At 39.4% G+C, this 17,932-nt stretch overlaps 1 protein-coding gene across 11 annotated transcripts in view; it reads left to right on the forward strand.

Moving 5' to 3' along the window:
* The window catches only part of LOC122554598 (dynamin-2-like), a 208,115-nt gene that overhangs the window by 95,668 nt on the left and 94,515 nt on the right, over positions 1 to 17,932 (forward strand). For 6 of the 11 annotated variants that reach the window (XM_043699882.1, XM_043699889.1, XM_043699884.1 and 3 more), the window contains 4 exons: positions 2,768 to 2,854; positions 6,773 to 6,843; positions 11,642 to 11,693; positions 12,559 to 12,588. In XM_043699882.1, the coding sequence (XP_043555817.1) occupies positions 2,768 to 2,854; positions 6,773 to 6,843; positions 11,642 to 11,693; positions 12,559 to 12,588 (240 nt within the window). Of the gene's footprint in view, positions 1 to 2,767; positions 2,855 to 3,636; positions 3,674 to 6,772; positions 6,844 to 11,641; positions 11,694 to 12,558; positions 12,589 to 17,932 lie in introns of all 11 variants that reach the window. The other 5 variants (XM_043699883.1, XM_043699887.1, XM_043699885.1 and 2 more) reach the window with 4 other exon arrangements.

A 17,932-nucleotide genomic window follows, 5' to 3' on the forward strand; every position in this document is an offset into this window, starting at 1 on the left:
TCATGTTCGGTCTGCATTGTGAGTGAGCCTTTCAAAGTGACGGGGTAAGTGTGTGGATCATCCTGTGTCAGGGATTCTTTGTCCTCAATGTCTGTACTATTTTTAGACTCCTCCACATCCAATTTCTCTCTATCTCGTTCTTCCCTCACATCTCTCCTTCTGTCTAAGAACCCATCATCCAATAACTGACCTGAGTCATGTAATCTTCCCCTCTTTTCATTCTCAGCACTATACGGTGTTGAGTGAGCATCTGGCTCCTGCACTGATGAATGTCTCCCCTGTTTTGGCTGTTCTTTGTTTCTGCTTGTGCGTCATTATCACCCTGCTTGCTTCCTCCGCTTCCTTAACTCTCTGTTCAGCTTCTAGTGTTAGTTTTTCTACTTTTCTGATGCTTTCTTCGACTGCTTCCACCAGTCTCTCTTTTACTACGTTGTATTCTCTTGTTCCTACTTCTTGCACATCTAACACCCCTTCTTGAACATACATAAGTGGCATTTGTATTACAGGATAGGAGGGGCGGTGATTGTACCCCAGGCAATTTAGAATATAATGGTCCTGCCTTTTCTGTCTCCTTTGCCAGTTTTGTTTTAGAGGTACCACCTACTCTTTTTTGTAATGTTTCTACCGCCATACAGGCTAACGTCATGTTGTGCAGATGAATCCTCCTCTCTTCTTTCTCCCCGCCTTCTTTTGTCCACTTTCTTCTAACCAATATTGACCTTTTCTTTCCCTTCCTGTGCTCTTCTACTTCTAGTTTAGCTTGCTCTTCTGCTTTTCCTAAAAATGGCGACAATTTCTTCCTCTCCTCATCTTTAGGGACTTTGCCCTGCTTTTGTAATTCTTCCCAAACCTTGTCATATTCCTCCATCATTGTTTTTTGTTTGTTCTTTGCGAGCCCACTGACTAACTGACTTCTGGCTTTACCCCACTGCTGTTTTACGGGCAACATTAAATCGGAAGAACATCTTCCGTATACCTCACACTCTTTATCAAATTCCCCTTCCATTTTATGTATTTTTGTTTTTAATCCTCCCGTCCAGTAGTCAGTTGGTTTGGATATAATATAACCGAGCAACCCACCCAATCAGAAACAAATTCGGTGGCCAGTCAGTTTGTATGGAGTACACCCGAGCAACTGACCCTTTCAGCGAGATTTATCCGCAGTTTTGTTGTCACCGTTAGATTTCCACTGCCGACTCTCTCTCACTGAGACACCACCGTCTCTGTCTTCAAGACACTGCTGGCTTTTCTGCCACCCTCCGTACATTCCCCAATAAAATTTTTAAAACTTGCAACACATCCATCATAAACCAAAATTTGTGAGCGTTGCTTTTATGAGATCCTGCTCAATGGACTTTAAACCTCCTCACACTTACGTACCTTGTTGCTTTTATGGGGACTCTAGCCCCACGGGACTTTAAACCTGTACGTATCAAACTTTGTTGCTTTTATGCGGACTCTAACCCCACGGGACTTTAAACCTGTACGTACCTTGTTGCTTTTATGGGGACTCTAACCCCACGGGACTTTAAACCTGTACGTACTATAATATCAATACTTTATCCACTTACTATTACTACGACACTTGCAGTATAATGACAACAATCAATTTAGTATCTCCAATTGCAGAACTTCGATATAAACAGGCGTCTGGTGACCTTTTATACAGCGCCGCTTGTTGTTGTCATCAGACATCAGTTCTCCGTTGTTTCTATTTTTCTCTCTTTTCCGTCACTTCTCCATCTTCATCACGTCAGGCTCACCAAATTGTTGGACTTTGGCTCAATCTACCAGCTTACTTTCTTCTATGTGTGAGCCCAGTCCTGCGTGTTCTTTAAATGAAGCAATAGGAGAAGATATTCGGTCTCACGCTCTTAGTTTATATTAGCAGTAAGTGGACAAAGTATACAGAGCTCTGGGTCTAGACCTTTCTGTCCCTGACAAACTACAACGTGTGTCAGTTCCCAAAAGTAAGACCTCTTCCTGTACCTGCCCCAGTCTTTTATACAATGAAAAACGCCATGCAATCACCGAGGTGGGATTGTCTCCTGATTGACTGTTGACCCGACTCCATTCTCCGCCTCCTCGCGTTCCCGGATGTCCGACCCCACGTGACCTTCTTTTGCCTGCGAAACGGAGCACCACGTGACCTCCTTCTGCCCGCGAAACAGAGCATCACGTGACCTCCTTGCGCGCGAAACAGAGTACCACGTGACCTCTTCGCACTCCTCTGGCGCTCGCAACAGAGCATCACGTGACCTCCTCCCGCGCGCGCAACAGAGCATCACGTGACCTCCTCCCGCGCGTTACACAACATTACCAAAGGCTTCCGCATGCCGAGTACATTTACACTCGCAGCCAGCCACCTATTCACAAGTAAGCCATATATTTACAAGGTAGAAGTTTATATTTAGTCTACATGTTCTCACTGTTTGAAAGCTTAGAAGGGATTTTGTCCATCAGTTAGCTCTTAACTGAGCTGAATAATTTCTGGCTGTATAATTTTTTTTGACTGAGTTTGTGAGAAACATCCTTTACTAAGAATGTTATGGTTTGCTTTGTTTTAGTAATGTCAACATAGCTTATCCCCGAGAACGTAATCATGTTTCACTTGCCTGCTGTGAGTAATTGGTTTTCTGTGCAGATTTACATGGAATCTGATGAGTACGATGAGCCTATTTTTAAAAACTTTAAGGTGTCTGATGGCAAGAGATGGGTAAGAATGCACTTCCGAAATTGTCACAAAAAAAAATTTCTTTTTTTACAGCTGGGTCGGTACCCAAAACTGCGAGAGGAGACGGAAAGAATTGTTTCTAGCTACATACGAGAAAGAGAGGAGAGGACAAAGAACCAGGTTAGCAATCAGTTTTTTTCAAAATTGTCAAAAAATGATACAAGATGTAACTTTTTTTAAAAATGGGATAGTCCTGTTAAATATAGGCCAGTCACTCTAATTTTGATATGGGCAAATTACTGAAAAAGAAATTCCAAGGAGCAGTGTGAATAATCATGTAGGAAGACACAGATTTATCAAGGATGGTGTCAGAGATTTATTGAGAAAAGGTCATGTTTGGCTAGTTTTAAATTTTAGGCAAGTACTGCATTTGATATTATTTCCATGAATTCAAGTGAAGTTTTTCACGAGGTCTGATAGGTCAGCAAAATTGAAAATGAAATGCAAGGAAAATGGCATTTTGGATCCAAGATTGGTTCAGTGGGAAGAAACATTGATTAATGACTGTTTTTGTGACTGGAATGCTGTTTTGTTGTGGATATAAAAATAATCAATTCGAAGTTGTAATTATGAAATGGCCAAGACTGGAACTGAATAGGTAGCTGTGTTTAATATAGATTGAGGTCAATGAAAAAAATTACTATGGTTATGAAGATCAAGATTTAGAATCAGTTTAGATGGCGATAAGAAATAATATTAGATAGAAACCACTTGTGAAAATAGTTTATAGCATCTGGAGCTATGGCTATACTTTTTGGACATGCATAACTCAAGAAATGATAGGATGTGTAAGAAATGTTCTGCAATAATTGTGGTCAGTTTTGATGTTCTTATAGTTGAACACCCCAATGCTAGATTAGTGCCTACTTCTACCTGCCACTCTTTTTCTTTTTACCTAACAGGCCAACTCACTGGATAATCATGAATACCTACACAAATGTGAGAAATACTGTAATTATATTACCTAAATATTTACATTGCAATGTGCACTCTATGGAGAAAAGCTCTCTCATTCATATGCATGCATGTGGACATTTGTAGATATTAGTTGATTTTTTTTGGCACTTCTTGACAGGTTGACACCTGTTGACACTTCTTGACCGATCAGACCATTCCAAGGGCTAATGCACTTTGTAAAAACACAGCGCTGTCCATAGTTAACTGTCTGAAAGGGCACTGGATCCCCATCTCCAAAGGAAATCTAATGCCCAACTACCAATGGAACCCTTGATGTTGACTCTATACTGGGACAAAATCTGCAGGGATGCCTCAGATGTCCAGAGGGGCACTCTGACTTTCTGAAACTAATTCTTTGAGAACAAACTTGCTCACTCTTTGTCCAATCTCTACACCTTGGATTGCAAATACCAAGGAATCCAAAATCTAACTTCATTGGAAGCAGATAGCCATTTAAATTGGATTCCTGACCTATTCATTGCAGAAAGACAGCTCACCCCAAGAGCTAGGTCATGTGATCTTTCTGAGAGCTTTGAAGCCACTGCATCTCCCAAAAAGCAGTTCACATTCTTCACAAATGCACTATTTTAATTCCTGTCATTAAGCGTCCTTCACTCTAAAACATTTATTTTCAAAAACTCCATAATACATGCAGATATATATATATATATCCATATGATAATATTATCAATTATTATATTAGATAGCACTTCTTCAGAACATTAGACTCATTGAAGTGGATATGAATAACTCATGATCTTATGGAAACATAAGATTTTGTAGGGGGGCTTCATGGGGTAGATGTTAATGTTATCCCTCCTGAAGGAGTCTAGAATTAGGAGATCTCTAATTTCAGACAGAAACAAGGAGGAGTTCCTTCTCTCAGAAAGCCAGTGATCCATGGAATTCTCTATCCCAAATAGCAATAAAGGCTGGGTCATTGAATATATTCAAGACTGAAGTAGATTTTTTTTATCTTTTAGATTAACTATGGATTACAGGAAGCAGGAAGAAAACTGGATTTGAGTCAAGATCTTAGAAATATATCAGGTTCCTTCAGTGTTGCTGAGTCAAAATCTCTCCCTACTGTTGTACATTCTGAATTCACCTGACTCTAACTTCAAAGGACCTATATTTGTCTTAACCAGTCTTTTTCTCTTCGCATATCTCAAGAAGCTTTTGCAGTCAGTTTTTATGTTTGCCGCAAGCTTACTTTCATATTCTGTTTTCCCCTTCCAAATTAAACCCGTTATCCTCCTCTATTGAATTTAAAATTTCTCCCAGTCCTCTGGTTTACTGCTTTTTCTGTCCAAGTTATATGCCTCCTCTTTGGTTTTAACACTATCCCTGATTTCCCTTGTTAGCCATGGTTGAACCCCCTTCCCTGTTTTACCCTTACACCTGGTAGGGTTGTACAATTGTTGAAGTGCAGGAAATATGATTAAGTAGTGTACATAAGCAATAAAAATCTGTTGATGGTTAAGAATGAGGAAGAACACTGTAGACTGCATGGAGATATCAATGGATGGGTTATTGGGCAGAAATCTGGTTGTTCGATCTAGAAAAATGTGAGGTAGCACATTTTTGGAGCTGCCACAAGCAAAGGAAATTCACAATTATAGGATTCTGTAAAGTGTTAGGGAACATAGGGATCATGGTAAGTACATTTTTAAAACCCTGCTAATGTCAGGGTGGGTAGATAAAATAATGAAGGCATCTAGGATACATTTCTCTTGTGATCAAGGCGTGGTACTTAGGAGTTAGCTTACTCTGTGTAGTTATATTTGCCACAAAACAAGAAGGATGCAATTATACAAGATTTGTGCAGAGGAAATTGAAAGGATATTGCTAAGAATTAATATTTTTAGCTGTGAAGACAGATTGGATAGGGTGGGTTGTTTCCTTTGGAACAGAGGAGACTCTGATAACACTCTGTATATAATTTATATATATTCATATCATTCTTGGAATTTGGATTTGTAAACAAAGGCAGGTGGGTGTTATTTACTCCTATGGGGGTTCTCCTTTATATATAAAAAAGGGTCAGAAAGTCCTTCTGGCACAGTGATTAATGTAATATTCATCATGAAGCAAGTGACTGCTGACCTCTATGGTGTTAATGGAGCTAAGTTTTATTATTGAATTTAATGCAAGTAAAGTAAGAAAAGAAGGCCATTAGTTTCGTTTTAAGTTCAAAAGAATCTAAGATGAGCATTTTTAAAAAACAATTTGGTTCAGAAGGCACCAGTGCTGAGTATGGAAACAAGCTTCGTTTCTCTCCTAGAAAAAATGATTCAGGGCAATTTAAATAACAAATCCCCTGAGCAAGGAAGTGCAGTTTGTGAAATTTCCAAACCAAAAGAATGGTTCAAACTCTGCAAAAAATTCATGTCAGATATGCAAAGGATTTATCAAATTGTCTCCATGGTTCAGGACTGGGAAACTATCAGGAGACAGTGAAATACAACCCTGAAGAGTTAAGAGGTGTGTAGTTTCTCAGGACTTGAGTCACTTCAATGGATAGTGTCAGGAAAGGTTGAAATTTTATTTTGTGGTGTGTTTTGAGATGATTCTAACAATCTAACAGTTTGGTTTGTTTGATTTACTTATTTTATGTAAAGTAAGCTTATATTCTATTGTTAAGTTCAATCTGCAACCTTGGGTGAACATTTTTCAGTGACTACTGTTAACTAAGTAAGCAAAAGAAAATCATATGATGTATCAAACCAGGTTTCTGAGATCTGACTTGTCCAGTAATATCATCAGAGATCATAACACAGTACAGACAGGACAAGCTGATTGACCTCTTCCTACATTTTGAGATTTTCAATTCAGTGACTATGAAAGTATTAACCTCTCATCATTATGCCCAGCAATCTCTACCAGTTTCATCCTACATTCATAGTTAGATGTCTTAACTGAAACAATTACACTGATGTTTAATAATATTCTTAGCTAAAAGGTGAATCGTACTTGACGGAAGCAGTGGCAGAGTTTTCACTTTTTAGATAGCTAGAGAACTGAGGGAGATGGCATCATTGAAGATTACAGCTTTGAAAGTTTTGTCCTTGCCTTTTTTAGGTTGTTTTACTGATTGATATCCAGTTGTCTTATATCAACACTAACCATGAAGATTTCATCGGGTTTGCAAAGTAGGTATCCCATTAGTCTTTTAATGAAGAACTCAATTTACAAATTAAGTAAGGGTGTTTGTAATTTTCATAACTAAATTATTGTATGCTCACACCATGTAAATATCAATATGGGATATATCATAGAGCAGGATTTTGTCTGGGAGCAGAAATAGTGGCAGAATTTAATTGTATGAGAAGCCAAAATCAGGTTCCCATCAACGGCATGAAAGTTTGCAATTAATTTCTTGGAACTTGAAAGAGGGTTGAGCTTTCTGACAGTAAGTGTCAAGATGCCCGTTTGCATTTCATGCATACTGTGGGAAGGCCAGCTTGACAGAATTAAATTACCCTTCTCAGCTGAGTTCTCAGCAAGCAAGAGGTATCTGCCTTCCAATTCACAACTGCACATCAGAGGCACCTAGCAGGTAAGGTACTGTGCTTGCTGGACTTTGGAATAAGTAGTTGCTGCTTTGTCCGTTTTGGGGATAGTTCATCTATGCCATGTCATGATTGACATCAGATGGCAGTTATAGAAGTTGAATGCAGGATAACAAAAGAAGGGAGTCTGGAGGGCAATGGGCATGGGCCAAGGAATTTGGCCAAAGCTGAAGGGTTGTCTGGCCAAAGGTGAAGGTCTGTCTGAGACGTCCAGACAAGGGAAGGGGTGCTTGGGCCCGAATATTTATTCTGAGGGCCAGAGTGACACTCCTCGCTTGCAGGGAGTAAGTGCCTCTCTGAGTGCCCTTTCAGTGTGCTACCAGGATCTTCGACCCATGGGCCAAATTTTTCCTGCTTGCTGTCACTATAAGATCTACTAAGCTGCTTATACATACATATGGAATGAGCTGAGAATCAAGTGATTGCACAAGAAAAGCTGATCTGTCCCAGAGTGAAAGTGGCATTTACTCACACGTTTGCCACCAAACCTTGACTCCATAATTGTAGATTCCCCCCACATCTTGAAATGTATGTATTAATCACAAATCACACTTTCCTTATTCGTTTATAATGTTACCCAAATCCTTAACATACACCATCAATTTAATTTTTTGACCAATTGAAAGTTTAAAAAAATCTTATCTCTGGTCAGCTTTCCATTTTATTTCATCCTTGTGGTATTCAGCAACAATTTAAGCTTGTAAAGCAGTGCAGAGATTAGCTACAAAGTTGAGTTATAAGAAAAAAAATTGAAAAACTTTGGTTCTTTTGCCTTCAGAGGAAACAACTGAGAGAAGGTCTTGGATAAATATAGAAGCTACTGAGTGACAGAGATGAGGATAATGTAGAGCTGTTTTTCATGGAGCGCCAGAAGACTAAAATTGTGGTTTTAAATTAAAAGAAAGCTAAGAATAGCCAGAAAGAAGATTTTTCTCAGGAGGGTGGTTGCTTTTAGGAGCGATTAGGTTTTGCTGATAGGTTTGTGGAGAAAATATGTCAGGAGATGAATCATAAATGGGCCATTCAGCCCATCGAGTCCACACCAATATTCGAAGAATATCCAGCCAGAGCGCGCCCACATTTGCCCCACCACCACCAACACCAACCTATCCCTTTAATCCTGCATTTCCTATGGCTAATCCACCTAACCTGCACATCTTGGCACTATAGGAGGAAACCCACACAGACATGGATATAATGTGTAAACTCTACACAGACAGTTGCTCGAGTGTGGAATCAAACCGGCATCCCTTGTGCACTGAACCACAGTGCTGCCCTTCCTGATGATGTGAGTGTAGTTCATACATTTGACTGATGAATTTAATGGATAAGCTAAATTGTATTTTACTTTTCAGTAATATCCACTGCATTGTAAGTTAGGAAAGCTTTAAATTAGACTTTCAGATCTCTTTAGAACATAAGACCAATTATGATAAAATAATGAAGCTAGCTCTTCAAGTTCACTGCGATAGGATATTTAATTAAAACTCAGAATGTACATGGCTTAGATTACTTTGAATTGATTAATTCAAGTGCTCAAAATGTAGAAATTCTGTACAAGAACAATTAAAGTCCTAGTTCTAATTAAAGTTATGAAAGTGCAATATCGTGGATGCTGAAAATCTGAAACAAATGGAAACAAACATAGAATGCTGGATAAATTAAACAAGTCTGACAGTATCTGCAGACTGAGAAACAGAGTTAATGTTTTAAGTTTATATGATTCTTCTTCAGAACTCCCTTTCTCACCTCAGTTTACATCCTTTTGCATCTCATTTTGTCTTTCTCCACAATGAGCCACCCCTTTGTTTTTTGCATAGGGCCTCTATACAATCTGCACCTTTGCTCTTCCTGTGCCTCAGTCAAAAGTATAAAATAAAACCAACAGCATTGTTTGGTGACACTGCCACTTTGGGGTGACTGCACCTAATGTGCTCATACAGCAACACACAAATGCATAGATCCAGGCACGGTATGTCACTATGGAGAAAGTGAGGACTGCAGATCAGAGTCGAGAGTGTGATCCTAGAAAAACCATGCAGGTTGAGCAGCATCCGAGGAACAGGAGAATCGATGTTACGGGCAGAAGCAACAAGGACAGAACAACCCCCCCACCCCCCCAGGTCCTCACCTTCCACCCACCAACCTCCGTATACATTGCATCATCCTCTGCCACTTCCGGCACCTACAAACAGACCCCATCACTCCAGATATATTTTCCTCCCCATCCCTATCATCTTTCTAGAGAGACGTCTTTGTCATATCCATGTCCCCCCACCAGCCCACACCCCGCAACTCCCCCCTCAGCTTTGTCCAAGACCCCAAAGGATCCTTCCACATCCAACAGAAATTCACCTGTACTTCTCCATATTGTATCTGTTGCACCCAACGTGGTCTCCTCTATATTGGGCAGACAGGACACCAACTTGCGAATCGTTTCAGAGAACAACTCTGGGACACCTTCATCAACCAACCCCACCGCCCGTTGCTGAATATTTCAACTCCCCCTCTCACTCCACCAAGGACATGCAGGTCGTAGGCCTCCTCCATCGCCAAACCCTAATCACCCGCGCCTGGAGGAAGAATGCTTCGTCTTCTACCTTAGGACCCTGCAACTACACGATATTAATGTGGATTTCACCAGTTTCCTCATTTCCCCTCCCCACATTATCCCAATCCTAAGCCTCCAACTCTGCACTGCCCTCTTGACCTGTGCATCGCCTTTCCCATTTATCCGCTCCACCCTCCTCTCCAACCTATCACCTTCTCCCCACCTTCATCTGCCTATTGCATTCTCAGCTACTTTACCCCCACCTCACCCTCCTCCCATTTATCTCTCAGCACCCCCTGGCCCACAAGCCTAAATCCTGATGAAGGGCTTGTGCCCAAAATGTCGATTCTCCTGCTGCTCAGATGCTGCCTGATCTGTTGTGCTTTTCCAGCGCCACACTCTCAACACCGTACGTCACTGTGTCATGAGTAAGAGCCCACACTGTGCATGTGCACAGAAAAGGTGCGGGCTTGAAATGGGAATCAAATGGACTGGAGTCAAGAGAATGATCGGGGTCGAAAGGGAGAGAAAGAGACAGAGAGAATGGACAGTGATGATTGGATTTGCACAGGGTAGAGATCAGAACATGCTCTGTCTGATCTCTCTCTTACCCTCCCCCACCTGATCTCTTTCTACCCCCACCCTGGCTGATTGCTCACTCTCTCCGTCTCTCTCTTCCCATCACTGCAAGCGACAAAGATGTGCATGTAGATACGTTTCAATAAAACTCATTCACTGATACATGTGCAATCATCTCCCTAGAATATACTGTTGTTGCTTCTTGATGTCAGCAAACGGAGCTTTTTCCTAATACCTTTCCAACCCCTGAAGAAGTCATATGTTAACGTTATAAACATACGTTATGACGTCCTTGAAATGTTAACTCTGTTTCTCTCTCTACAGATGCTGCCAGACCTGCTGAGTTTCTGCAGCATTCTTTGTGTTTGTGATAGTAAAAGGTAGTTTTGTTATGCTGTGTTTTTCCAAGAATGAATGAAAAGGCTCTATATAAAGAGCCAATCAGCTTTTCTAGCTTTGTTCAATTCTTTGGTTTATATTTTGAGTCTGTGTTTCAGACCAGTTCTCTTTTGTTATGCTTTACACCAGTCAAAGTCTGGTTTTTCAAATTTATTCATGAGATGAGCATGTTGCCAGTTTGGCCAACATTTAATTGCCTATTCCAGAGGGCAGTTAAGAGTCAACCACATTGCTGTGGGTCTGGAGTCACATGTAGGCGGGACCAGGTAAGAATGGCAGTTTCCTTCCGTAAAGGACATTAGTGAACCACATTTGTTTTTCTGACCATCAATTCATGGTCATCATTAGACTCTTAACCAAATCTTTATTGAATTCAAGTTCCACCACCTGCCGTGGCATGATTTGAACTCTGGTCCTCAGATCATTAGCTTGGTCTCTAAGTTCACAGTCCAGCTATTATACCACTAGACTATTGCCTTCTCTATTCTCTTCCGCTATCTGTTCAGTCAAGAACCAATCATTTTTCCTTTTGAATTATAATCAAACCTGAATTTTCTGCACTTCATGCTAGTATTATTCCTCCCAAAGGGTTGCAACTGATACATATAAAGATGTATGCCTCAGCACAATTTATTTTATTAGCAAGCCATGACAATTTGTTCTTTACTTGTGATTCAACCTTGATCATTTTTACAGTTGTTCACCTTTTCTCTGTTGGCTTTCTACTTTATATGTATGGCGTACTGAAAAATTCAAACAGAATCATGAATTAATTAATACTTCTTTTCTAAAGGATTTATGTATCTTGCTAGATATTCATCCTCTGGAACTTGCATGTTTTTTCTTTAGTGCCCAACAAAGGACTAGCCAGTTTTGCAAGAAGCAGGCTGTTGGGAATCAGGTATGAATGCCTTTACTTGGAAATTTCCCTAAAGGTCTGAATAGCTGCTTGCATTGCACTACTGCAATTTTAATTTAATTTACATTCTTTATAATAGCTTTTGCTGCATGCAGTTTTTCCTGACGTTATGAGCATTTACTGTAGCAAAAGATGGAATTTTGTCAAAGAATTGTTTTTGAAATTTTCCTTTTGGAGTGCAGTTTGATTGTAACGTGTTGCAGAAAGAGTTAGCTTCTTTCCTCTCTCTTAATCACCACAACTATCTATACCCCATTGACTTTGTCTTTGCTCATCTTTTTAAACCATTTTTCCTTCCCTATAAACCTCCCTCACAACTAATTGCACTTTGTTTACAATTTTTCTGTTGATAATGCTTGGAAGGAGAATTTTTGGTAAGTAATCATTGTGTTCTCTTAGATAGTGTAGTTTACTAGTTCAGACATGTGCATACTTTTATGAAGTGCAAAGGAAAAAGCCATTCTTGGCATGATTAGAGTAACTGTTTCACTAAAATGTTAATATAATATCAAATGGTTGCTTGTACTTTGTGGATCATGTCATTCTTGGTAGTATCTATTGTAAATAAAATTGAGTGGTGTTAATTACAAAACTTTTATGGTGTAAAGTTAAGCAATTTAAAGTGGTTTGAAAACTCCAAAATCTGTTTCATTTTGTTTTAGCAAAGTGTATTGAATTTACCAAAGCATTGTTGTCGGTCTGTATCATGGCAGCCAGTTATTGTGAAACTGTACAATAGACACTTCAAGATTTTTAAAATTAATGCTTAAATACATGTACATACATCAAATCCCATATTGTTACCAATGTGTTTCTTTGTTGCATTCTTTTTGTTTTGCTATTTCAGGACTCTCATCTTCCACTCTTGAGACAAATTGTACGAGCTAAGATTTTGTAAGATGCACTACTGGTTTACTGCTGAGCATTGGAACTTTTTGTCAGCTTGCCTCTAACCAAATAATACATTGATTTTCAGTTTGTTATTAACATTGTACATATTTTTCACCTTTAATGCACAGTAGAAAAGTTTATAGTTTATCAATTTATTGCTTAGAAGTACTAACTATATTGATGCACATGTATGAACTAGTATGCTATTGAGCTGAAATAGATACCAGTGCAAATATGTAAAACAGTGCATGGATTCTTGTCTCTGTGTTTATAGTATCACATTGCAAATTGGCAACTTCATTATCCAAGTTTTTCTCATGAGGTTTTCATTCATTTTCTATAGTTCATATATATGAACATGTACAAACCTTAAATCTTTAGCAGTGTAACTGTTAATATGGTTAAGTTCTATACATATAAATATTCTATTTATTATTTGAAATAATTCTCATGTCACAACTACAACTTTGACTTTCACATTACCATTGAACATATCTGATATTTTGCCTAATTCTACAAGGCTTTTATGCCATAACAATATGCCTCAATCTATTGATTGCTTCCTTCCTTTGAATTAATGACTTCTTTTTAAAAAGCTGCAAAATGAACAAGATAAGACATGGATAATGAAACCTGCTTCCTCTATTTTGTGCATGTTTGGTGAGATATATGTTAATATATTAGAGTACTAACAATTTCAATCTTTTACAAAAAACAAATAAGCACTTTGCAGCACTTTTGGTGTACTCTGTATTTGAATCTATCACTATAACTGGTGACCAGAGTCATTTTTTTAAAATGACACTCAAAGTATTTCATCATCCGACCTGTCTTGTCTCACAACTTCAAGAGAATATCTGCCTTGTGTTAAGTGTTTCAAGCCTAAGTGTTTTAAGTCTGTTCTGCAATAAACTCCATGGCATTGTTGGTACCCATATATTCTGTATAGAATATGGCTAGACAAATAAATCTGACTTTTTTTTCTGTAACTACAGATGTATTTTATGACTTCAGACATACAATTTCATGATTGTAGTGTGATATTTGTAAAATGAAATCAGTTGCAGGGCATTTTGGTAGCCTTATCAAATAACTTTGCTGGATACAAAAACTGAACTAAATTCAATTTATTTAAGACAAATAGAATTTTAGGAAAGTTAGAATTTTTAAATTCAGCTAATAAATAATTCCAATAAAGGTTTCAAAGCATGTGTAAAACAAGCCACATTTTGTTTAAAGCATTGCTGAATAAACCTGATTGTGAACAGTTTTGTTTTCACGTTTACATCTTTGTGAATCAGAATATGGATTTGTGTAGCTGTTAATTTTGTATTTGACTAAACTCACTTTAAAAATCAAATTTAAAAGTTATATTAATATGGCTGGAATTTTGCAGTCAGCTGCAAATTGATGGTGTTTGCCGGTGACCTCAAAGGAAACTATCAACAGTGATCTAGCAATTTATCTGCAGTGGATTTCTCTTTTCTCAATGTCATGTTGAATTTGCCACCAAGTCAAAGGGTCTGTAGGTATCTAGCAACAGAGATCAATCAACAATCAATCATATTGAAGTATTCTCACAGACAGCAAACCAGGCATGGAATGCACTGAATGTTTTTCATTTCAGTTAAAATTTAATGGAAAGGAAAATGAATGATTGTGTGTACACATGGGATTAAGTTAGCAACTAAAGTAACATTAACAACCATTTTAAAGAATTGAAAAAATAAAATAACTTTTTATCACAATAGAGAAATTTGACATTCCACAAATATGACATCATATTATATGTGTCAGTGAACATCGTTAGTAATTACATGCAGAGAAAAGTTCAGGTGCACCTCATTCAACAAGTAGTAACTTTTAAGGATTTTTGCAGTGAGACCAATAGTGCAAAAGTTTTTGTTAGCTCATTGGTCTTTACTTGATTGTAGTCTGTGGGGACTTCAATAGTCCATCTTATGGGAAACGTAGAATTGCTGACAACAGCTTAAGGATTTCCAACTGTAATCTATAACTTCCAGAAGTTACTGTCAGATTGGGGAGAGTAGTGACGGTAAGCAGGTAGTTTCATTATTATTGCTATCTCAGAACCTGAGCCAATTAATTTTCTAGCCATAGATCATGTGTGAAGTTAACGTGTTCCATTATTACTTCCTTTGGCTTTGTGTGTATTAAACTAGTGGAATAGACTTTAAATGATCAAGTTATTACCTAAGTGTCATTGAAATGGGCACTTTGCACATATTTGGCTCAACAGTATTGTCAAGTGTGTGGTGCCAAAAAAGCACAGCAGTTCAAACAGCATCGGAGGAGTAGGACAATTGGCGTTTCAGGCATATGCCCTTCGAAACGTTGATTCCTCTGCTTCTCGGATGCCACCTGACCTGCTCTGCTTTTCCAGCACCACACTGCCGACTCTGATCTCCAGCATTATTGTGCCAGATGGAGCTCAAGTTATGTTTTGTACACAAGACGTAGTGAAGTTTGTTTTGTGTTTGTAAAAGTATTAAATGCATATCCTTCTATTAATGCAATCAGAGCAAAATAGTGTGGATGCTGGAAATCTGAAATAAAAATGGAAAATGCTGGAAAACTTTAGACTCGGCAGCATCTCTGGAGAGAGAAACAGAATTAGCATTGAGTTCCATGTTCTGAAGAAGTGTCATAGGATTCAAAATATTAACTCTGCGCCTCCACAAATGTTGAGGTTGCTGCTGAGTTTCTTCAGGACTCTGTTTTTCATTTCTTGTGGTAATGTAAATGTTGATACTGCACACACCCACATTATAAATTTTGGTCATGTATTAACTAGTACTTTTAAAGCTTTATGAAGATCCTGCCTTCTCAACCTCACCCTTACCTGTTGGCATGGCTAAGCTGTAAGGTAGGGCTTGCGGTAATATTGAGAGATGAAGTTGTAATTCAGAGAAGTACAAGAATGTGTAGAAGCTCAGTATTATTGGGTTCAGCAGAGAGTGGAAAGAAGACGGGAACATGGGGTTCAGGGCTGGGCACTTGATTATCAAGCAGAGCCTGTGACCTACTGTATTGAGAGCTGCATAGTCTTGCATACATATGTAAGTCACAAGTGTGCATTGAGAATGGAAGATGGCTGCATCCACACCTGGAATGGGTGGAGTAAGGTCTGTGTCTGTCTGAGCTCAAGAGCTCCACTGGGAGCAATGTAAGACTCTTCATGGCACAATTTCATTAATCAGGCTGTCTCATTACAGGTTGAAGTCATCTCTTATCATGTATAGTGTATAGTGCATGTGACAGTCAACTGTATGGGATACAAAACTTGAACACATGCAACATACCATTGTCATTGTAACCTGGTCATTACAGATTAAATATAATTATCTCTGTGAAGAAGAAGTAATTGCATATGACCTTATACTGGCACCACAATTCACAAAGACAGTCCAAGATCTCATAGGCCACACAAAGGCACGGGGGAGCTATAATGTTACAAAATGGCATTCTGCATTCATCGGGAAAAGGTCCCAAAGACCAAGATCAATGCAGGCATGTTCCACAATCTGAGGTCACTTATGGGTGATTATATTATGTGGAACGGACAACAAAATACTACAGTCCTTTTTCCTTAGCTAGCTTAGTATCTTGTCAATTCTTTTTTACAAGAGAGCAGGCAGCGTCTGATTTTGGCACCCTGTGCCTTCTGTGCTGGAGTAGACTGACGAGGTGATCTCAGATTGATCATGCTGTATTTTACTTAGGCGTGAAGGGCAGACTGCCCAATATGTAGTCAGAAAACCCAATTCACTGATTCAGAAAGTAATGATAAATACTAATTTGCAGTTGATTATAAAATACAGCAAAATTTCAATGATGATCCGTGTGAGCTAATGTACAAAACTGTCACAAGCATGTGGACCTTCTAAGCCTTGTTCCTCCTCCCTGTGGATGACCTCCTGAAGTGTAATATGGTATTTGTGGGCAGCAGAATTCCTCTTGTCTTAGATAGGCATTAGTGGCTCCAGCTCCTCCACTGAGTAGGAAGCCACTGAGCTCCACAAGCTCAGAGATTCCCACCTCAGTTCTCAGGAGCACAATCCGATGAGTATATCACTGCTTATATATCTGTGGAAGAAACGCTGCATATCTGTGGCACTCAGAGGACTGTTGGAAACCAGGCAACTGCTCAACCCCAAGCAGTAGATGGTCCAAAGTTCATGGCCATTAATGATTTTGTCAAATGTACAGACGAGTTTGTCGGAGGCATTCAGTAGTTGAAACTTTATTGCTGGAACAGCACAGCAGGTCAGGCAGCATCCAGGGAACAGGAGATTCGACGTTTCGGGCACAGGCCCTTCTTCAGGAATCATTCCTGAAGAAGGGCCTGTGCCCGAAACGTCGAATCTCCTGTTCCCTGGATGCTGCCTGACCTGCTGTGCTGTTCCAGCAATAAAGTTTCAACTTTGATCTCCAGCATCTGCAGACCTCACTTTCTCCTCGGAGGCATTCAGTAAGCTTGATCAAAATTGTAGCAGCCCGTAAACATTACCAGACCTAGTGCAGGCTCTGCCATGATGGTCTTAATGGACAGATTGACAACCACAGTAGAGGACAAGGTCCTGTGCACTCTAGCTGGCAGATAAGTGTGTGAATCTGCACTGATCGTTCTCTGCCCTCCCCATGAGTACTGAGCATCAGTGGTAAGGCAAGAAAGGAATCCAGGATCTATGCATCACTCCAGATGCCCCTTCCTTTCTGGGAGATAGGGTGGTTTCATTAAAGAGCAGGTGCCTTCATAGGTTTCTTCTCATAATACTCCTGAAATGCCTGGATCATTCACTCCACCTCATTATGGTCTGAAAGTTTGCTGAAGTTCTAGCTGTTAAGGGTGAGCCTGTATCTGGGAAGGACACTCCCTATAGGCTTGTGCTCTGTAAGTCCATGGCGCCTGAAGACAATTGCCTGAGTTTCTAGGCCACTAGACTAAGTGCAGAGCAGTTCTGGAGGTCTGAACTGCACTCCGATGTAGTAGGAGCCTGAGGATAAGAAAAATTTATTCAGGGCACAAATTGTAACTAACCTTTCACTTTTGTAAGTATATGCTTACTTCCACTGGTAAAATGTGTACTGTTGTTTAATCTTTGCTGTTGGACTTGTTTAAGTTATATCCATGTGCGAAATGAGCATCCTTGTCAGGCATTCCAAAGCTGAAAGAAATTGCAATGGCCAAGCATTGATAATCTCTTGTAAGCAATGGTCTCCTTCCTGCTGATAAGCTGAGACATCAGGGATCCTTGAATTGTAACGTTCAGGATTCCAGCCACAGCAATCTACATATGAGGTATATG

Source organism: Chiloscyllium plagiosum, chromosome 11 (genome assembly GCF_004010195.1).
Source record: "Chiloscyllium plagiosum isolate BGI_BamShark_2017 chromosome 11, ASM401019v2, whole genome shotgun sequence".
NCBI classification, from domain to species: domain Eukaryota; kingdom Metazoa; phylum Chordata; class Chondrichthyes; order Orectolobiformes; family Hemiscylliidae; genus Chiloscyllium; species Chiloscyllium plagiosum.